This window comes from Plectropomus leopardus, chromosome 20, assembly GCF_008729295.1.
Source record: "Plectropomus leopardus isolate mb chromosome 20, YSFRI_Pleo_2.0, whole genome shotgun sequence".
Lineage (NCBI taxonomy): Eukaryota > Metazoa > Chordata > Actinopteri > Perciformes > Serranidae > Plectropomus > Plectropomus leopardus.
In genome coordinates this window covers 294,785-313,804 of record NC_056482.1, presented here as the reverse complement: position 1 = coordinate 313,804, position 19,020 = coordinate 294,785, and the positions used below count along the sequence as shown (strand labels likewise).

The 19,020-nt window shown below is 39.7% G+C and overlaps 1 protein-coding gene across 1 annotated transcript; it reads right to left on the bottom strand.

Moving 5' to 3' along the window:
- Positions 1 to 6,629: 6,629 nt before the first annotated feature.
- LOC121960045 (thyrotropin receptor-like) lies at positions 6,630 to 16,188 on the bottom strand. Its single transcript, XM_042509640.1, has 11 exons — positions 16,025 to 16,188; positions 15,859 to 15,930; positions 13,931 to 14,005; positions 12,345 to 12,419; positions 12,136 to 12,210; positions 11,969 to 12,046; positions 10,913 to 10,981; positions 10,256 to 10,333; positions 9,868 to 10,056; positions 7,409 to 8,477; positions 6,630 to 6,899 (listed from the first exon to the last, which is right to left on the bottom strand). Exons 1-11 carry the CDS (start codon positions 16,186 to 16,188, stop codon positions 6,630 to 6,632), a joined length of 2,214 nt encoding a protein of 737 aa, XP_042365574.1.
- Positions 16,189 to 19,020: the final 2,832 nt, after the last annotated feature.

The following is a 19,020-nucleotide window of genomic DNA, read 5'->3' as shown; positions in this document are numbered from 1 at the left end:
TTGCGTATGCTTTGCAAATACTTTATATAGCCTACCTATTGTTTTTACATTTCAATCAGTGATATCAAAATTAAATTTAGTCTTGTATTTATTAACCCTAAGATTTACCTAGTTTCTCCATAGGACACATTAAATAAAGAGATATTCTTCACATCTACTCTTCTTCTCACAAACTGACCCCAGATAATCTTAGATGATATGAAGAGACAACAAGATAAAGTACTTTTGTGTTGTTGATCAGAGTCCACAGACTCAGACAACAGTGAAGGGCTGCTCCCCTCAGGTGCTGCTGCACCTTTGTTACAAAGCATCAATGGCCTTTTATCGCCCTTAGTCATGATGATCCTATGTTATCCAGGCATCAAAAATATTCATGAAAATCTGAATAATTTCTGATTCATGAGAAGCTTTTTAAAGCTGCGACCATGAGCCATGGTATGAGTCATGTTGTTTTTTCTGTCTGTTTGTCTCAAATTTGAAGGGGACAATAACTGATTGTGGCACCAGGCATCAATAGTGGACACCATTGTCTTTCGTGTGCTGCACCTTCACACAAACCTGCAAAAGCGATGGCGGTGGTTAAAACAAGGCGATAGCATCTGGACTAAAGAAATGAATCATTTTTGACAAGTTCTATTATACACAAAAGATTTGTTTTTATATTTACAACAATAACAAAATATGGTGAAGAGTTAAAACTGGTAACTCCATTCTAGTGTCATGCCAAGCATTGATCATCCATCAAAAACTGATGTGTGGGAGTGTGCACAGCCTGTTTTGCCAACTTTGGTTATGTCTACAGCTGCTTTTTTCTGGACCAATCAGACAAACATGCACTGTAATGTAACTAAATAATCACAGCTGACCCTTTGCTAAACCCCACCCTTTTGTAATGGTCTGTCAAGCTGTCAGAGTACAGTAACTTTCACTATGCAAGTTTCCATTGAACCTAAATTTGTGCAAATTGAAATTGTAAATATAAAATACAACTAGTGAAAACACTTCAGTTTTTTAAAAAAAACCTTCCTGTTTATTGCAAAAAAGTTTTTGAGGTGGTATATCAGGCAATACAAACTAGGCGTATTTGCCAAAACTGTAATGGAAACACTTATTGTTTCTATAGGTCATATGATGTACAACAAAGAGTGTCAGCAGGAACTGGCTGATGCATCGCATAACTCTTCAAAAGTTGAGCAGATCACCTGGAAGGTTTGAATCCACAATTCCTCTGTGAAATTATGGACTATCACCTCCCAGAAATCCCTCATATGTGGCCACTTCCACGTATAAGGGGCTCATCTTTCCATTATGGCTCCATAACATGCCTATGTGGCCTTGGATTGAAAATAATGACAGCTAGTGTGGTGGCTGCAATAGAAATAAAGCTGCTAATGTTTTGAACATCCATCACCATGCTTCTTGGAATCAGAGGAGAAGTTGCAGAACATCAAGTTTTGCAAAAATCTGGAACGGAAACCAGCCTACTGATCTCGTCCGATTCCCTGAATGTTGTTATCTCATAGAATATCCAGACAACTTTTTGCACTCCATCTGATAGTTTGCTCGCTCACATGCAGGATACAAGGACAGTATTAAAGTATTGTAACTCCAATGTTTTCTATGTCACAATTTTGACCACACTAGGTCTGTGTCTGATATTGTCATAGTGTCTGTTTCAGAGAGTTTCTTAAGCTAGTTGCAGCTGCAATGATGCATGGATTCATCTTCAGTGAGGAGGCTGGGTTTTAGCCTTTCACAGAAACGAGGTAGGGAAGGAATTGTTATTAGCTAATTTGCCATTGTTAAGTCCTGGCCAGCAAGGAGGAAACATGACAAAGAATGCAGCCATTAAGCACCACTTACCCCTCACTGCCCTCATTACGTTCCTGGACACATTACACAGCATGCGAATTAGAGACACAGCTTCAGAGGCTTTTCAGGCCTGGATCCACCATGCCAGGCAATACTTCTCTGCTGCTTGGCCAAAGAGAACATAACCTGTGATGTTTTGTTTTCTCTGTATACAATATATTTTTCTATTATGTGCTTTGTATGTTAAACATTATACACACCCTGTTTTATGTTTGATGGGACAAACAATATTTGGGGAACAAACATTTTTGTTCATGCTGTCTCAAACAAACCTGATTAAGTCACTTAAATTATTAAAACAGCAGTGAGCAGCACCCTCTGCATTTTGTTGCCGCTGCACTTGTAAAGCGGCTTTATAGTTCTTTGATCACTCACGCAGGGTGGCCAAAGCTACTGTATGAAAGGCTACCTGCATCTACATTTGGTCCACCTGTAAATCCTGCCGTGAGAACACAAACTAACTACTTCAGAGACTGCACCGCTTCAGAGAATCTGGTCTGCTGTTGCCCAGTAAACACCCGGCGACTGCAGACCTCATTTCACTGCATATGTGCTGTGCCCCAATTGTCTGATGTAACTTGAGACCGTGACATCTCCTGCTTCCATCCTTGTTAGAGAACACTGGGATGTAGAAACATAAGGCAATACTATAATATTCTGGGGCCACTGCTGTAACAAATTCAAGTTTGACCATTGCAGCTGGACATTTTAATTGACTTAGGCCCGTTTCACACAGTAAGCATCAGCAGTGTGTGACTTCAGCCTCGCCAAACTGCAGCATTCGTTTCATGCTTGTGGTATTCATACAGTGTCGCTGCCTGCACTTTACTATTTCCATATTTATAAGCAAAAAATTCCACTCATTTATGAAGTCATGCAAGCCCCTGCATTGCCGACAACACAGTCCCGTAAATGTTCCAAAATAAAATGCCTTGTATCAGCAACTGGTGGGATTCTGTCCACAGAGATGTTGTCAGAGGACTTTTGTTTTGAAAGGGAAGCAGGGAAGTTGGAGTAAAACAGACGTCTTTGTATGTCGTCATGTCTGTGACGGGGAAACTTTTAAACTGCAATAAAAAGTGGTATAGAGTCAATATAATCATCAAAGCACCATCTTCACTTTTTGCTTCTGCTGATAAACGCGCGTGGTATGTGTCAAAAATTGGCAAGCCACTGTTTCTCTAGATGTGCTGCAGCTTGACAGTGGTTACTTCTCTGTATGTATCTCTTACTTATTCAGTCTCTCTTTCAACTCAGTGCAGTACAGTAATCTCTGGCAGCACATTATTGCATCTCGCTGGTTGAATTGAAATTAGCGTGTTCACCTGGGTGTTGTGTTCCCATCAATGCCAATCAGAGCCATTTGAGTCATTTGACCTGGTTATGAATGCTGATAGTACACTTTCCCATTGCATTAAAAAGACAGTTGTTAGCAGGTGTTGGTGGGTGTTTATGCAGTGGGACTGAGGCTTCGGTGTTAACATCATATTGGCTAACATCAATGAAGAGTTGAAACAAGTTTATACACTATATATATGTATACACACAAACACACACACACACACACATATACACATACACAGATAGATAGATACTGTCAGAAAGTGAATTTCTTCAAAGTCAATTCAATTCAATATACTTTATTGGCATTGATGTTAAACAAAGCTTAACAATAAAAATTCATTTATAATGTAGGACACAAATTTAACAAGTACTTCACTTGTCATTACATCTAATTACATCAAATCTTACTGTCTTAAATGGAGTTGATCAGTGATGAATAAAATTACATAAAATCAATTACAATGATAGACTAAATTATCAGATGTTACTGAAGTTACTACTAATAAAATATAATCTGAATAGTTCAACTTTTTTTAATATGATGGCAGTGTTAGATACTGTGCAGCTGAATATATAAATTTTGACTGTTCTGCTAAACCTGGTTTTATCACTTCATCACATGTTGTCAATGCAACTACCCTAGGAAGCCTCATCAGGCCATTTTCACAAACTAAAATAGCCTGATGAGGCTTTTCCAACAAAAAAATGAATGCACCCAAATTTGTTCAAATCCCATATCCTACATCTTTTAAAAGGCTGAACAATTAGCAAACAAGGAAGCAGTTCCAAGTGGTCTTGTAAGGAGGCAGGTTGGGATGGTGGATGGGTCACAAAACACCAGACTTATCCCCAGGACTTTTCCCTGGAGACACATGTTTGGAACCAAGTGAACTTTGAGTCATTTTAAGGTGTGTCCTCACCATGTTTCTTTTCCTAAACCTTATCATGGTGACTATTGTTTAAACCTAACTCCTGTAACTGTCTGTTAATAACCTTACTCAAGGACGTAACTCATTCATTTGGATTACTGTAATTCCCTATTATTTGGTTGCCCAAACAAATCTCTTAGGTCTCTCCAACTGGTGCAGAACGCTGCTGCTCGTGTTTTAACGGGAAGCAAGAAAAGGGATCATATTTCTCCTGTTTTAGCTTCTCTGCACTGGCTCCCTGTGAAATCCAGGATTGAATTTAAAATCCTCCTCCTTACTTACAAAGCTCTAAATGGTCAGGCTCCATCCTATCTGTCACAGCTCATAGTTCCCTACCAACCCTCAAGATCACTGCGCTCTGAAAACGCAGGGTTACTTGTGGTTCCCAAAATTTCCAAAATTAGGTTAGGAACCAGAGCCTTCAGCTACCATGCTCCTCTCCTATGGAACCATCTTCCATTTTCGGTCAGGGAGGCAGACACCGTTTCAACTTTTAAGGGTAGACTTAAGACCTTCCTCTTTGATAAAGCTTATAATTAGGGCTGGCTCAGGCTGCCTGGACCAGCCCATAGTTAGGCTGACATAGGTTTAACCTGCCGGGGGACTTCCTCTGATACGCTGAGCTCCTTTCCTTCTCTCAATGCCGCCATCAGAAATCATGCATGTCTGTTTACTGCATTGCCATGTGCAAGCTTAGCTTAGCTCTGTGATAGCCATGTGGTACTCTCACTGCCTGGGGCTCGCGATTACAGAGCCTGGGTCTGTTGAACTGCACTACGCTAATCCTGTTGCCTCTCGGGAGCATTCCTGCTCCCTTGTTTCCTAGTTTCCCTGGATCCTGGCCGTAACCTTGACTGTGCCTGACCGTGGTGATAGCTGTGCTGATGCCGCGACCCTGCCTTTGGTTGTGCTCGTGCTGTGGCTGTACTGATTCTGTGCCCCCCGCTCGCCCTGATCGTGGTCTGGTCCTGGTTGCGCCGATGCTGTGATCTTGCCTTTGGACAACTCCCTTTCACATATGCATGAGACTGTTATCATCTCTATCAACATCATCATAGAGAGCAATTACTAATTTCACACCTACCATTATTGTAATATGACATGCATCTGTTTCTATTATTGCCCTCTGAGGCAAACCATGTTTTGTGATAATGGGCTATATAAATAAAACTGACTTGACTTGACTTCATGGACTGATGTGATTGCATTTTTGTAGGATATCACGCAAACTGTTGTATGACAATATGTTGGCTTTATACAGCAGGCAGAAGAAGAGAAAGAGGACCTCAGTCTCTATTTGTGCGAATGTACAGTGTTAACACATTAGTTTTTCTCAGAGCTTCCATTCCTTATGACAACAACCTGTTTCAGTCTCTAGCTTCTGGTCTCTGAATCTGTATATTGTTAATTTGCTTCTCTGTTCACGGTTTTTCATACTAACAAGGTATTTTGCTAAAATGTATCCTCTATTCAATCAATGATAACATTCCAATTTGGTGTCAATATCCAATGTAACTGATTTGTTTTCCTTGTTAATTGTTTTCAGATTTGAAAACATCAACGTTTCCTTGGTGCAATGTAGTCGATGGACACTGGCTCATTTACGGCTGGTTGAGTGAAAATACCAGGGCTGGCACTTTGAAACCCTTGATGAGGGACTGGACAAAGGCTGGACAAAGGCTGGATCACGGCAGTTTTGAAGTGCTGCTGCCAAGGATTGAATGCTGACGGGTGTTGAAAGGTGCTCACTTAGATTTTGAGAAGTGGGTTTGTGAGGGCACATCGGGCGTGCATGACCTCCTTCCCACAGGGAACAGATGTAGAGGAAGTGGCAGCGGCATAATGCAACTGGTGTTGTTATGTTGTTACATATATGATGACCTCCTTAACCCAAGATGGGCCTGCCTTTTTTCTATGCTGTTGGTTTTGGGGCAGATGAGTAATGGGACTGGTGATGCTGGTGCTGGAAGTATAGGTGCTATAAGGGCCACTCGTGATATCTCATTCCAATTCCATCTTTTGATTCTTTGTAGACTATATGTTTTTAATCATTCAAGTAGGGGTAACTGTGCGCAATTTCTAATGATCTCTTTTTTAGGGCATTCATAGTGTTTCACCTTGTTATACAAATGAAAAGTGCCCAATAAGACAACCTGATCATCTTAAGTATACTGATGCATTATTAGTTATCAGTTATCTCACATTCTTATCTCTGAGTTCTCCTTCTATTTATACTTTCTACACAGTTTTAGACACTTTTCCACTCAACCCCCACCCCCACAGCTGAAGCCTAAAACTTTTCTGTTATTACCTGCAGATTAAAAGTTGGATCATTATTTTGGAACCACAAACAACTGGAGGTGCGTCCAGGTATACTGTGTATTGGTTAGATTCTGTGAATTAGACTTATGAACTACATTTATATAAAAGTACAATCACTGCTATTTAAATGTACTACTAACAAGCAAAAATATTAATCAAATTTCAGAGGCAATTTCGGGCCATCGTGTAACCTGGTGATTCCTGGTCTTGAACGTTTTGGGATGTGAGGGCTGGACTGTGGGGCAGACAGTGTGTCTCTGTATATGTGGGGGTGATACTGACAAGTTGGCTTCGATAGAGATGAGCTTGCCGTTGGCACAGCCCCATCCGGCTCAGCAACATCAGTATGTCTCGGTGAAATGCCTTTGTCAGGAGAGCATAAAAGAATGGGTGTGCACAGGAGTTGAGAGGATAGAAAAGCACCAGCAGCACCTGTGAAGAAAAAACATAGATCAGCCTTCATTTTAAACTGAACAAGAATTAGAGTAAAGTTGGCCTATACTATGTAGGATTTCTTTTAAAAAACAAAAAACCCCCCAATATATAGACTCTTAAATTAATCCCTCTCAATCAACCCTTCTGACCCACTCTCAGAGTGTGATGGTGCATTTTTCTGCTTCTGAACAGTGAGATCAATAGGTCAAAGTTTACAATAAACCTTACAGCTATCTGAAATTAGTTATTTGCAGAGTCAAAGTGTTCAACACCATAAATAGAGAAATAGAGAAACTCTGCTGGGGAAATAGTTTATAAATATAAATAAAGTTTTTAAGTGTGTAGAAATTATTTTGTATTTGTAAAAAAATTGTATCTAAATGAAATTTTTATACAGCCGGTCACCTTGATCTTGATCTTGAGTGAATCTGAGGTTGGGTTTTGCTTTTGTTGTTTTATAGACAATCTTGAATAGCATATGATTAAAACTCAAGAGAAAGTCAAACCTTGGAATCAGTGATGGTCATCAATGGTTGGTGGAGAGCCGCAGTCAAGCCATAGAAGCATATCGGAGCCAGGCACAGAAAGTTAGTGAATATGAGAACACCCATGCGTTTGGCCATACTGGTATCACATCTGCTCGACTGGTGCTGAGGATTGTGCACCATACAGTAAATGTGGAGGTAACATAAACATACCACTATAAAAGCAATGACATTAATCATCAGCACAGAGACCACATAGGTCCGAGAAGCAATTGTCTCTGTGTATATCGGTAAGCAGATGCTCACTTTCTGGTAACTGCTCACACCAACCACTGGCAGCAGTGCTAGGGTCAGACACAGCATCCAGCCAATCAGCATCAGCACAGCTGCATGGCGTAACCTCATTTTTCTGTCCGGCCTCATTGCATAAAAGATGGCATGCCAGCGCTGAAGGCTGATTAAAGTCAATGTGTACACAGATAGCTCGCTGGCAAACACTGATAATGTCCCTGCTAGACTGCAGGCCTCTCCTGTTTGCCAGGCAATAGCATAGTGATAATAATGGGAGCGTGTGTAAAGGTCGACAGATGCAATGAGCAGTAAGTATATCCCCATACAAAAGTCTGCAAATGCCAGGTGACCCATGAGGAGACGAGTAACGGACAACTTCTGTCGGCTGGTCAGGAGGATGAACATCACCAGGAGGTTGGCTGAAATAGCCAACAGGCTGACCACCCAGACCAACACCCTCAGGAAGCCGTGACTCATCACATCCTCACAGGGGTTCAATGCATCAGGTAGGGGGGTGCACAGGAATCCATGATCATCTGTGTGAAGATCATCACACAGTGCAAAGTCAAAACCTTCATGAAGATGCTCTGTAGGTAACTCCACATACAACATATCCTCAGATTCAGACTGCCGAGTAGGGCAGATGGGGCTGGTGATGTAATGACTGTGCTTTCTGCAGTCGGCAGTTGGGAGACCAAAGCTGTCTTTCAGATTTTGGTAAGTTTTGTGTCCCACAGAGGATTCCTGCAGCTTTCCCAAAGCAGTCTGGGTCAGGTTGCAAATAACTGCTTCAGTGTCCCTTGAACACAGATTGATACATATCATTAATCACACAATGAAATATTCTCAGATGCATGCAAAGGTTACAATATTATATAACAAAGTTCTGCCACACTAGAAAGTCTTCAAAGAATTAAAAAGGACCCAACTGGGAGAACAAGGTAAAAATGCACTCTGCCAATAACTTGTCAAGTCAATTTCTGTCAGACTAGGCTTGGACTGTATGTCATATTTCACACCTTAATACCTTCTTAAAATTTCATCAGCGTATATGGCATGTTAGTATACATGCATGGTTGGTACCCATGGCATTATGGGTACATACAGGTTTTGGAACAATAAATGCTGCCATCCAGACGTCTTTTTCAGGGACATCCCTGTTTATTCCAGTGAGACAATGAGACACATTCTGCACGTGTTCCAACAGCGTGGCTTCGTAGTAAAAGAGTGAAGCTACCAGACTGACCCTGCTGCAGTCCCGATCTGACTCCCACTGAACATGTGTAAAGCATTACTGAGCACAAAATATGACAAAAGAGACCCCGTACTGAGCAACTAAAGTGGTATATCAAGCAAGAATGGGAAAGAATTTCACTTTCAAAGCTTCAACCATTAGTGTCCTCAGTTGTCAAACACCGACAATTGTTCAGCAAGAAAAATGATGAAACATGCAACGTGGTAAACATACATCTGTCCCAACTTTTTTTTTTAAGATGATGTTTTTGGGGATTTTTCCCTTTATTGATAGGACAGCTGTAGAATGACAGGAAATGTGGGAGAGAGAGGGGAAATGACACTCAGCAAAGGGCCACAGGCTGGAATTGGGAGAGAGAGAGCAAGGGCCTTAGCACAGGGGGCGCACACTCTAGCAGGTGAGCTAGAGGCCGCCCCCTGTCCCAACTTTTTTGGAATATGTTACAGGCAGTTCAAAATGAGTGTATATTTACAAAAAGTTTATGAGGACATAATATCTTGTCTTTGTATTGTATTTAACTTAATATAAATCCAAAAGCATTTACATATAATTGCATTCTGTTTTTATTTCTGTTTTTTTTTTTTTTTAGAGGTTGTACATGAGGCATTTTCTTTGAAAGCTCAAAAACCTCAGTTTGAATGGTTGCCTGGAGATGCTGCTGGCACTATTTTCTGACTCATGTTTACATGCAGTCATTTGGGAAAAGACTGAGGACCGAAACTTGTTAATAAAGTGAAGTGTGAACAACAGTCCACAGGACTTTTCCCCCAAATAACATGTATATATACAAACTCATTGCAATTAATGCTGAATGCTAGTGAGTACTCCAGTACTGGCCCCGAGGTTAGTTTGGTATGTTAAGGACAAACACTTGACAAAAAGAAACCACATTGGGAAAATATTTCCCACCCACACTTCAAATTCTCTTACTTACCCTCTCCATCTTTTCAACTTTTTGAAACCACAACATTGGCTAGGGAAGGTCAACTCAGCGCTCTGTAAATGGAGAAAGACTCTAAGAGGGGGCAAAACTTTTAGCGCCCAAGTGTTTTTAGCTTGGAGCTTTTCAATGTTCTCCATACCTATTGAAGGCAAACAGCTAATTTTGGTCTCTGAAAGGTCTCTGCGCACAAAAAAAAGAAGAGCACAGATTATTCACTTGGACACAAAGCTGAGGCCTTTCCTGCAGCCAACCTCAGTATGTTGTATAATAAAGACATTATGTGACGGAGGAATATTTTGCAATGTAAGACAACACAAGTTAGTTTTTTACAATTTTCCCAAAAAGTAATTCTTCTACCAAAGTCTGTTCTTTCACTCACAAGTGCGTTGGGCCGTGAATTACTCCATAAAATGCAAATTCATCTACTCGTTTCAAATCCACATTCCTATGAAGATACCTGAAAAACAATGAGGAGATTAGTTAAGTACAATTGTCAAAATGTACCTTTTTTGTACCATTTACAAAGTCTTACATAACTTCATTAAGTTTTCAAAATTTGGTTTAACATCATGGTAATTTCACCTGCCAGCCAGGTTGTTAAAGCTCAAACACATGGTACACATGGACTGTACTCGTAAAGAACTGTTCCAGTCTTTTTGACCACTCAAAGTGCTTTCACACCACATGTCACATTCACCCATTCACACACATATTCGCGGTTGAGGCTACTGTACAAGTTGCCACCTGCTACTCGGTAACCATTCACACACACTCACACTGCGATAAGGCAGCATCAGGAACAGTTTGGGGTTTATCTTGCCTAAGGATACCTCAACATGTTGACTGTGGGACCCGTTGATCGAACCACTGACCTTCTGATTAGTGGATGACCTGCTCTACCTCTAAGCCATGGCAGGCACATATCAAGAGAGAGACTAAATACTTAAGTTGTAAAGATGTATGTAATTCAAATATTAGTTCCATCCTGTGTGTTACTTTCATTTTTGCTTAGCTGCAATAATTTAAAATGGCATACACTTCTTCCAGTCTGCTCCCATTGAAGGCATAGCGCTGGATCTCTTTCACACCATTGCTGTTCAGCAGGCTAAAAATAAATAAATAAAAAAAAAATCCTGTCAGCTCTATTTGAGCAATATGTCAAAAAATACAAAGAAATAAATCACACAGCGTCACAGTACAAAAGAGACTTTTTTCCAGAGAATGGTGTGTCCCATCTGTAATGAATAATTTCCTCATGTTAATGAAGTGTTTAAAATAGGAACATGACAGGCAGACAGAAGGGAAAGAGTAATTTAAAAGTAAGTTAAAGTTAAAGTAATTTTAGGATTTAATTTTAAGATTTAATTATTGAAGATGTAGTAAGCAAAATGAAATATAAATTGGAATTTAGTGTTGTTTTCATGTTTGTTCTTTTTTTTATAATGCATCTTTTGAATGCAAATCTAAATAATTAACTTAAAATATTTTTTTAAAATGTATCAGTCCTCTACAGGACCCTGGAGTAAAATTCCCTGGGCGGTGGGGGGTGGGTGGGCAGTGTGACACTTTGTTTATCACTGCACATTTTCTGGTCACTTTTGAGCCATGGTAGCTAGTAGTTTGTTAGTTATCATTCTGTGGTTAACACAAGTTAAGAACCAGGGCGATGCTAACTTCTGCATTGGCCTACAGAAAACCGTCATCTCTTGAGCCTCTATTTGTTGAATTCAAATGTTAGCCTGCAAGCAGATTTAGCTCTAACTTTTTCCAACATTATGTATTATTTCATACTTATTATTTGCAAACTTTTACATCACCTTTCGGACTGTACCTTCACTTAACGTCTATGCTGTTACCCTGTCTGGCTATAGCAAAAGATTGATTTTACACAGTTATGCCTTGAGATTTCAACATTGGTTTCATGAAAAAATAATAAAAGCAATCAGATTACGAGAAGTCAAATCATAATGTTGTGAAGCTGTAAGGGAAAATTGGTAAAAAAAAAAAAAACAAAAAAAAAAACACAGTAGCATTGTTATTGGAGTCTGAAAATGAAAAATGAAATCATTGTTAAACTGTCACTCGTACTTACATGGTCAGAGCATTCTCAGATATTCCAGTGAATGAATTAGCAGGTATAACCTGTATGAAAACATTCTCCACTATCTCCCTGCCAGAAAATATTTTACACCAATTAAAAATTCATGAACATTGGCAAACAAGAGACATACCAGCTAGGTATTAATAAACATTACATACAAAATGAAATCTTCTTGGCTGGAATGAATATGCTGTAGCACAGGGAAGGAGGTGAGACCTGTGTTGGTGATCCCACTGTATGGAGACAAGGAACAGTATGGCATCAGAAAATTTAGCAACTATTTATAAAAGTTTTACATCATTTTCTAGTGAAAATATGATATGCTATGATATGTAACGACCAAATGAGAAAATGCAATTTTACTTACAGGTACTTTAAATTAGGAAGATCTTTAAATGCCTCTTGGTCAATGTATGACAGTGTTCGCATTCCAGTTAGTTGTCTATTGGACACACACACACACACACACACACACACACACACACACACACACACACACACACACACACACACACACACAGTCTTATAATTTTGACAAAAAACTGACTTACTATTTCATAATTCAAAATCTGCTTCCTTGAAGAAAAAAAAAATGCTCCAAACCAATTACGTAATGTAGTTTGGCAACTACATATCATGTTCTGACCACTTAAATAATGTAAAATGTTAAACTTTGTGTGTTTGGCAGAAAATGTATAAATCCAAGGATAATTTGGAACTGAAAATATGATGTGAATGGGAAAAACAATTCAATTGGCATTGAAACATTTAGAAAAAGTTGTACTGAAGATACACAAAGGAACAGTTCCAATGTCTTGTAATGTTTGCTAGAAAGGCTACAATGACCAAGTGTGTTGGGGATGAACTTCCTTCGATTTAAATTCAGAAATCTCTTCTCAAATGGTATTTGAGAAGTCTTTTTGTAAGTGAATGGGAGAAATCTCTGAATCTAGCAATTTGGCATAAAGATTATTGACCGAGCTGAGGGATTGTTCCACTCATGTACAACACCATTGTTTAATATTTAAGTGCTCCAGGGACTGTGAATGCTGTGTGTGGTTTCCTGGACCAGACTTGCACTGAAAATTAGTTGGCAACATTGGAGAGAATGGCTATCTTCTGAATCCACACCCCACTTAACCCCACTATGCTTAAGTGAAGCTAAAATATCCTTGACACGACCGCTTCAATCTTGCACTGGTGACAATATTCAGAGAGCCGGAGTCTGCGCAGTATACAGTCTATGGCTGACTGTATATAAAGATTTTAGGGTTTCTGAAAATGGTCCTAGGCCCTGGGTAAAGTTCCTGCGGATGAAAGGAGTTTATGTTAAAGGAGCAGTGAGTAGGACTTACGGGGATCTGTTGGCAGAAATAGAATATAATATTCTGAGTTTTTGTTTTAATTAGTGTGTAATCATCTGAAACTAAAAATCTTTGTATTTTCATTACCTTAAAATTAGCCCTTCCTATCTACATATCCACTAAGTCTACCACAGTGCACTGTGGATTCTACACTACCCCAGAATGGACAAACTAAACAATGGCTCTAGGGAAGGCCTTTTGAGCTTTTACATCACCTCAAGGCCACCATAGATTCTCCTACATGCTTAGAAAGAGAAGGGTGAGCGTATTCAATTGGTTGCGATCTGCAATCTCACTACAAGATGCCATCAATTTGTATACTGTTCTTTTATGATTGTGGCTGGAGTTGTGCACTGCTGTTCAGATTCATGTCATCCTTATAATCTACTGAAGATGTATTAAGTTTTTATGAACGTTCAAAAATGAGGAATTGTCATCATGATACAATGTTCTTGGAGGTGTGATTCCCTACACAGTAATGTAAAGGAGGTCATGACCTAATGTGGAAACAGTTTTTATCATATTAGACTTATTTGGTGACATCACAAATTCAACAAGACTTAATATTATTAAATCAAAGGTTACATACATGTGGTTGACTCTGGATAGGTTGTGGAAAGAATGCCTCTCAAGATATCTTATTTTGTCATCATCAGAGATGTATCTGGAAAAAAAAACCCACAAAAACAAACAAAATACAACCCAGAGTCTAATAACTGTCTTTACAGTCACTCTGATTAGGCCATGCAGGAACAACTCCTTTAACAAATTTGTCTGGATTTAAGAGAGCTTTGTTGCTTTCACCATTTTTCTTCTTAAATTGTCTTACACATGAACAAAATTCAGTCCAGGCTTGACAAAAAAATGGACATGACTCTCTTCACACTTTGATTTACATTACATTCTCATGTCACTGCATTTGAGGTGAGAAATAGCAAATGCAGTAACAGATTTTGATATATATATATATATATATATATATATATATATATATATGTGTGTGTGTGTGTATATTTATTTGATCAGAGCTGCCTTGTTTGATGATGATGCTGCAGATGATCTGTCTCATGTACCGTTGTGTGATATAGCAATAGTTTCAGCAAATATTATAAATACTTAAATGCTTTTTTTTTTTTTACAATAGCAACTGACTACAGCTTTAAGGTCCTGCATGGCCTTCCACCTCCCTTATTAACTTATTTTTTATAATGCAAAAAAAAAAAATGCTTACAACTTCCAAAGGCAACTGTGTTGTACAATACAGACATGGAGCTTGGCAAACTTGGCCAAACAGTCTTCTCAGTGCAAGGCACCCACTGCCATAATAGCTTTCCTATTGAATTCAGAGAGAGCACTATTTATCTAACCTTTATACATAAACTCAAGAGATGGCTTAAAGTAAACCAAATTTGCAATCATGATTAACCCAACATGTTTTCAAAGTCATCATATATTGCTGCTTTGTCAGTGGACTTCCATGTCTACATATGTGTTCTATGTATCCTGCTGTGTCTGTTGTTCACATTAAAAGGATGTTGTTACCAATACTGGGAACAAAAGCACTTGGTGGGATTATACTACAAAAGCAATGGTTGTGTTTAGGCAACAAATGCACATGGCAACCAACACAGGGACATCAACAAAAGCACATGCTCGGGTTTAGGCAACAAAGGCACGGACGGTTAGGATTAGGCAAAAAAGGAACTTCTGATCTGAACATCACATTCAGATCAGAAGCATCCTTACTAGTTATTATTGTTATTATTAGAAGCAAACATCAGACTCCTGCATGAAAGTCCAGGGTTTGTTGGATCCATTCACCACCCCTCCCATGCACCTTATAGGTGTCCTTCCACTCCCTGTATTGAGTCTTTACCATCAGCATTTCAACCTGACATTGCAGGTCATCCAGATATTTACATGGTAAATGGCAAATGGACTGTACTTGTATAGCGCTTTTCCAGTCTTTTTGACCACTCAGAGCGCTTTCACACTACATGTCAGATTCACCCATTCACATACACATTCACACACTGGTGGCTACTGTACATTGTGCCACCTGCTACTCAGTAACCATTCATACACATACACAATCCGATGACGCAGCATCTGGAGCAATTTGGGGTTCAGTATCATGCCCAAGGATACTTCAACATGGTGACTGAAGGAGTCCAGGATCGAACCACTAAACTTCCGGTTAGGGGACGACCCGCTCTACCTCTGAGCCACAGCCACCCCATACATACATACAATAACAACAAATCACCAGTCCTGTCCAGCTTCATTGTCAGGTTATGCTGTCCAGCAGCGAAGCATGCCGGCATGAAAAGTGGCTTTTGGCAATTGCATTCCAATTTGTTCACGGGTCAAAGGATGTATACTTGTGAAAAAATGTCTGAAAGCAGTGACAGAAAGATGAGGTTGCTCCAGCTTTCAAAGGGTTAAGTGACATTCTATGGTCTTGTAAATTATGCTGGTTTGAAAGAAAAGGGTTAATGTGGAAAAAGAAAGTCTTACATGTGAGAAATGTTGGCCAAGTTGGCAAATGCATCTTGAGGAATAGAAGAAAGTTTTGTCCCCACAAGCCACCTGACACAGAAATAAACAGTATGGAAGTTTTTCAGTCTTTTTACAACAAAATTTCACAAGCTGAGATCAGAGCTGAAATAATGTGGTTACTTACACCTCCTGTGTGCTGGGATGAAAAACAGGCACGACCTCAGGTCCATAACATGACACACTGTAGACATCCCAGTCACACTGGCAATGACCTGGACAATATTCCATAGGGAGAGTGACCTCAACAGCACTGAAAATGAAAAAAAGGAGATTCCAATCAGGCTTCATTGTTAGAGTAGTGACTCGTTGGCAGAGACCTTGGGCTACGCAGTGCAGTGAGGGAGGTTTAAAAGAGGCTGGGCGGTGGAAGTCTAGCAAGATCCCCAACTGGCACTTCTGGTCAAGATCTTCAAAATAAAAACCTTGTTGATAAATCTGTTTCCTTGCATATTACAGATGATATAAGCAATGTGGCATATCACAGCATGTGCCATTTACATTGGCAGGCCACTTGTAAGTGGTTTGTTGCTGCTGCTCGACATATAGAATAAGAACATGCTATGTCACTGTTTTTACACTTCCCCATGGCAAATGATGTTTCTTACTGACATGCTGCTGTAATGTAACAGTATGCTGAATGCACTGCATTACTAGGCAGGTTTCTATTTACTCTCAAATTGAGCAAATTGTAATTGCCAATATAAAGTGTTCCTAATGGAAACAAGTGAATTGTGAAAAAAAAAAACAAAAACGATTACCGCAAAAAAAATTTTGCGCACGCATGAGGTAGTATGTAAGGCGATTTGAAAAAGCCATACTTTGCAAAACTGCAGTGGAAACACTTTTTGGGCTTTTATCAGGCATGTCTCTGTCAGTATCCTGTACTCTGCACAGGTAGCCAGTTTATAGACAGTGTGCTTGTCAGTAGGAACTGGCTAGGCATGATGCAGCAGGTTGGCTGCTCCCATGTATAGGGGGCTCATCTTTCCATTATGGCTCCATAACACGCCTACGTGGCCTTGGATTGGAAATAATGACAGCTAATGTGGTGGCTGCAATAGGAATAAAGCTGCTGATGTTTTGAACATCCATCGTCATGGTTACTGGAATGTTATCACCAGAGGAAAAGTCGTAGAACATCACTCAGTGGAAACAGTCAAACAAATCTGTCATGGAAACCTTTCTCCTGCTGCTCCTATTACACATACCACTTCTTACATTAAATATATAATCTGTCATCATCATGTTCGCAAGTACCATTCACTTTGAGGCTATGTTCGTTGTGCTCATCACACTGCCACACACTAATAATTTAAAAAAGCATTTGATTGGTCTCAATCCTTTAGACAAAATTAAACTAGCTAAAGTGACTTTGCTTGGCTTTGTGAGGCCCAAAACCTGCTTTACTTTTTCAGTTGGGCTGCTTTATTTGTTGGCAGAGAAAGGGCTTGAACCTGGGGCTGAGGCTTGCATCAATGTTTTCATGGTATTCCTTCATTCATTTATGTAAAAAAATATATTGAGCCTTTGACCAACATTCTGTCATGCAAATCTATCTTGTGTTAAGTCAGCCACTTAGTGCTTTACCTGTGCTGCTGCTTAGCATAACTGACAAACTGTATATGTGTGTGTGTGTGTTTGTGTGTGTGTCCTTCACATATCTTGAGAACAATTCATCCAGTCTGCTTCACTCTAAATGGGTGTATTATTCATGTAGCGATCCAGGATCCAAGGACATGAATAATACTGGTCTGATCTGGACACGAGACACATTCAAAATTGTCTTTCAATAAATGAGCGAACAGCGCTCTGTGTCTCTGTGCAGCAGCAGGGGCGGGGCTTCAGGGCTCTGCAGCTAGATCAGTATGTCTTCATCTACGTAAGCAAGGCTTCTGTCGCTTACTACAGTAATGTTACCATATACTGATATAAAGATGGATGACGCACCCAACTTAACCCCACTATTCCTAAGTGAGGTTAGAATATCACGAGCAGTTCCACTGAATGCGAGCACATGGATCGGCTGTCGCAGCTGATCAATCATGGCTGAAAATCCCAGCCTCGCTCGGTGCAAGGAGGTGGACGGACCCTCTATGTAGACTTGACAGACAGTGGTTGTAAAAGAGACTTTTAGTCTTAGTTGTAATTGTTTAATTGTTTTTGGCTTGTTTCTAATAAATTGTACATTTTGCACATAATCTGCGTGTTGATTGAGAAGAGTGCTCCCCAACTGAACTAGGAGAAGAAAAACTAAAACAGGGGTTGCTACCCTCATGACAGATGGATGGATGGGGATCACAATATGTCTTGATGTTTGATTGAACCTGTTATTTAGCACCATCTAACTGTGATCAGATCACTCAAAGCAAATGTAAATACCAGGTATAACCAGGCTCTAAAATCTTTTTGAGCTGCATTAACATGTAGGTCTTGAGTCATAAAATCACTCGCAAAAAGCAAAAATGTCCTGGTGCATTTCTGCCAAGGACTACATCATATACAGTATGTTGGCCATGGTGGTTGTTTTTTTTTTTGACAAGGTGCAAATGCTCTTTAACTTGCCCATTTAATGATGACTTGGATGAAGTGTTGCTTCTTCATTTTGCCCTGTGGAAGGAGGACCTTTGACCGTCTAAGGTAAGTGACGTAGGCAGTAACGAAATGTGAAGATAAGAGGTTTGATGGAGAAGCATGAAAGACACAGGTGTGAATGGTGATGTGTGTTGGCCTTTCCACTTGTGTTTGGATTACTAAAACACATGGTAATACCAGTTCTACACAGGCTCTCAGAACACATCTCTCCAAAGATGTATTACCCTTTGGTTGTGGGCAGACAACCTGTGACTTTTGATTTACACACCTTAAGCAGACCTGGTTCTTGAACGGTGGGGCAGTAAGAGATGTCTGTGGGTAATATGAGCTATTCTTTAGGCGTGTATACTGAACTGTTTAATGTTTTTTATATAAAGCCTTTTGATAAACAGGCTCATTTCTGCACCTTTTTATGCACTATGGCAGTGATATTCAACTTTTGGCTAAATCTGGTGCCCCAACCATTTTCTAATTCACAATTAAAAAAAATAGAGTGATTCACACTGAATTGTTTTTGTACTAAAGGTA

Bases quoted from the DNA above. Each gene is read 5' to 3' on its own strand.
- LOC121960045 (XM_042509640.1), bottom strand. From the start codon at position 16,188: ATGAAGCCTGATTGGAATCTCCTTTTTTTCATTTTCAGTGCTGTTGAG. The intron at 12,047-12,135 runs GTATGTAATGTT...ATTTTCTGGCAG, and splicing joins AGCCAAGAAGATTTCATTTT to GGAGATAGTGGAGAATGTTT. The intron at 10,982-11,968 runs GTAAGTACGAGT...ATTTATTTTTAG, and splicing joins TCTGAGAATGCTCTGACCAT to CCTGCTGAACAGCAATGGTG.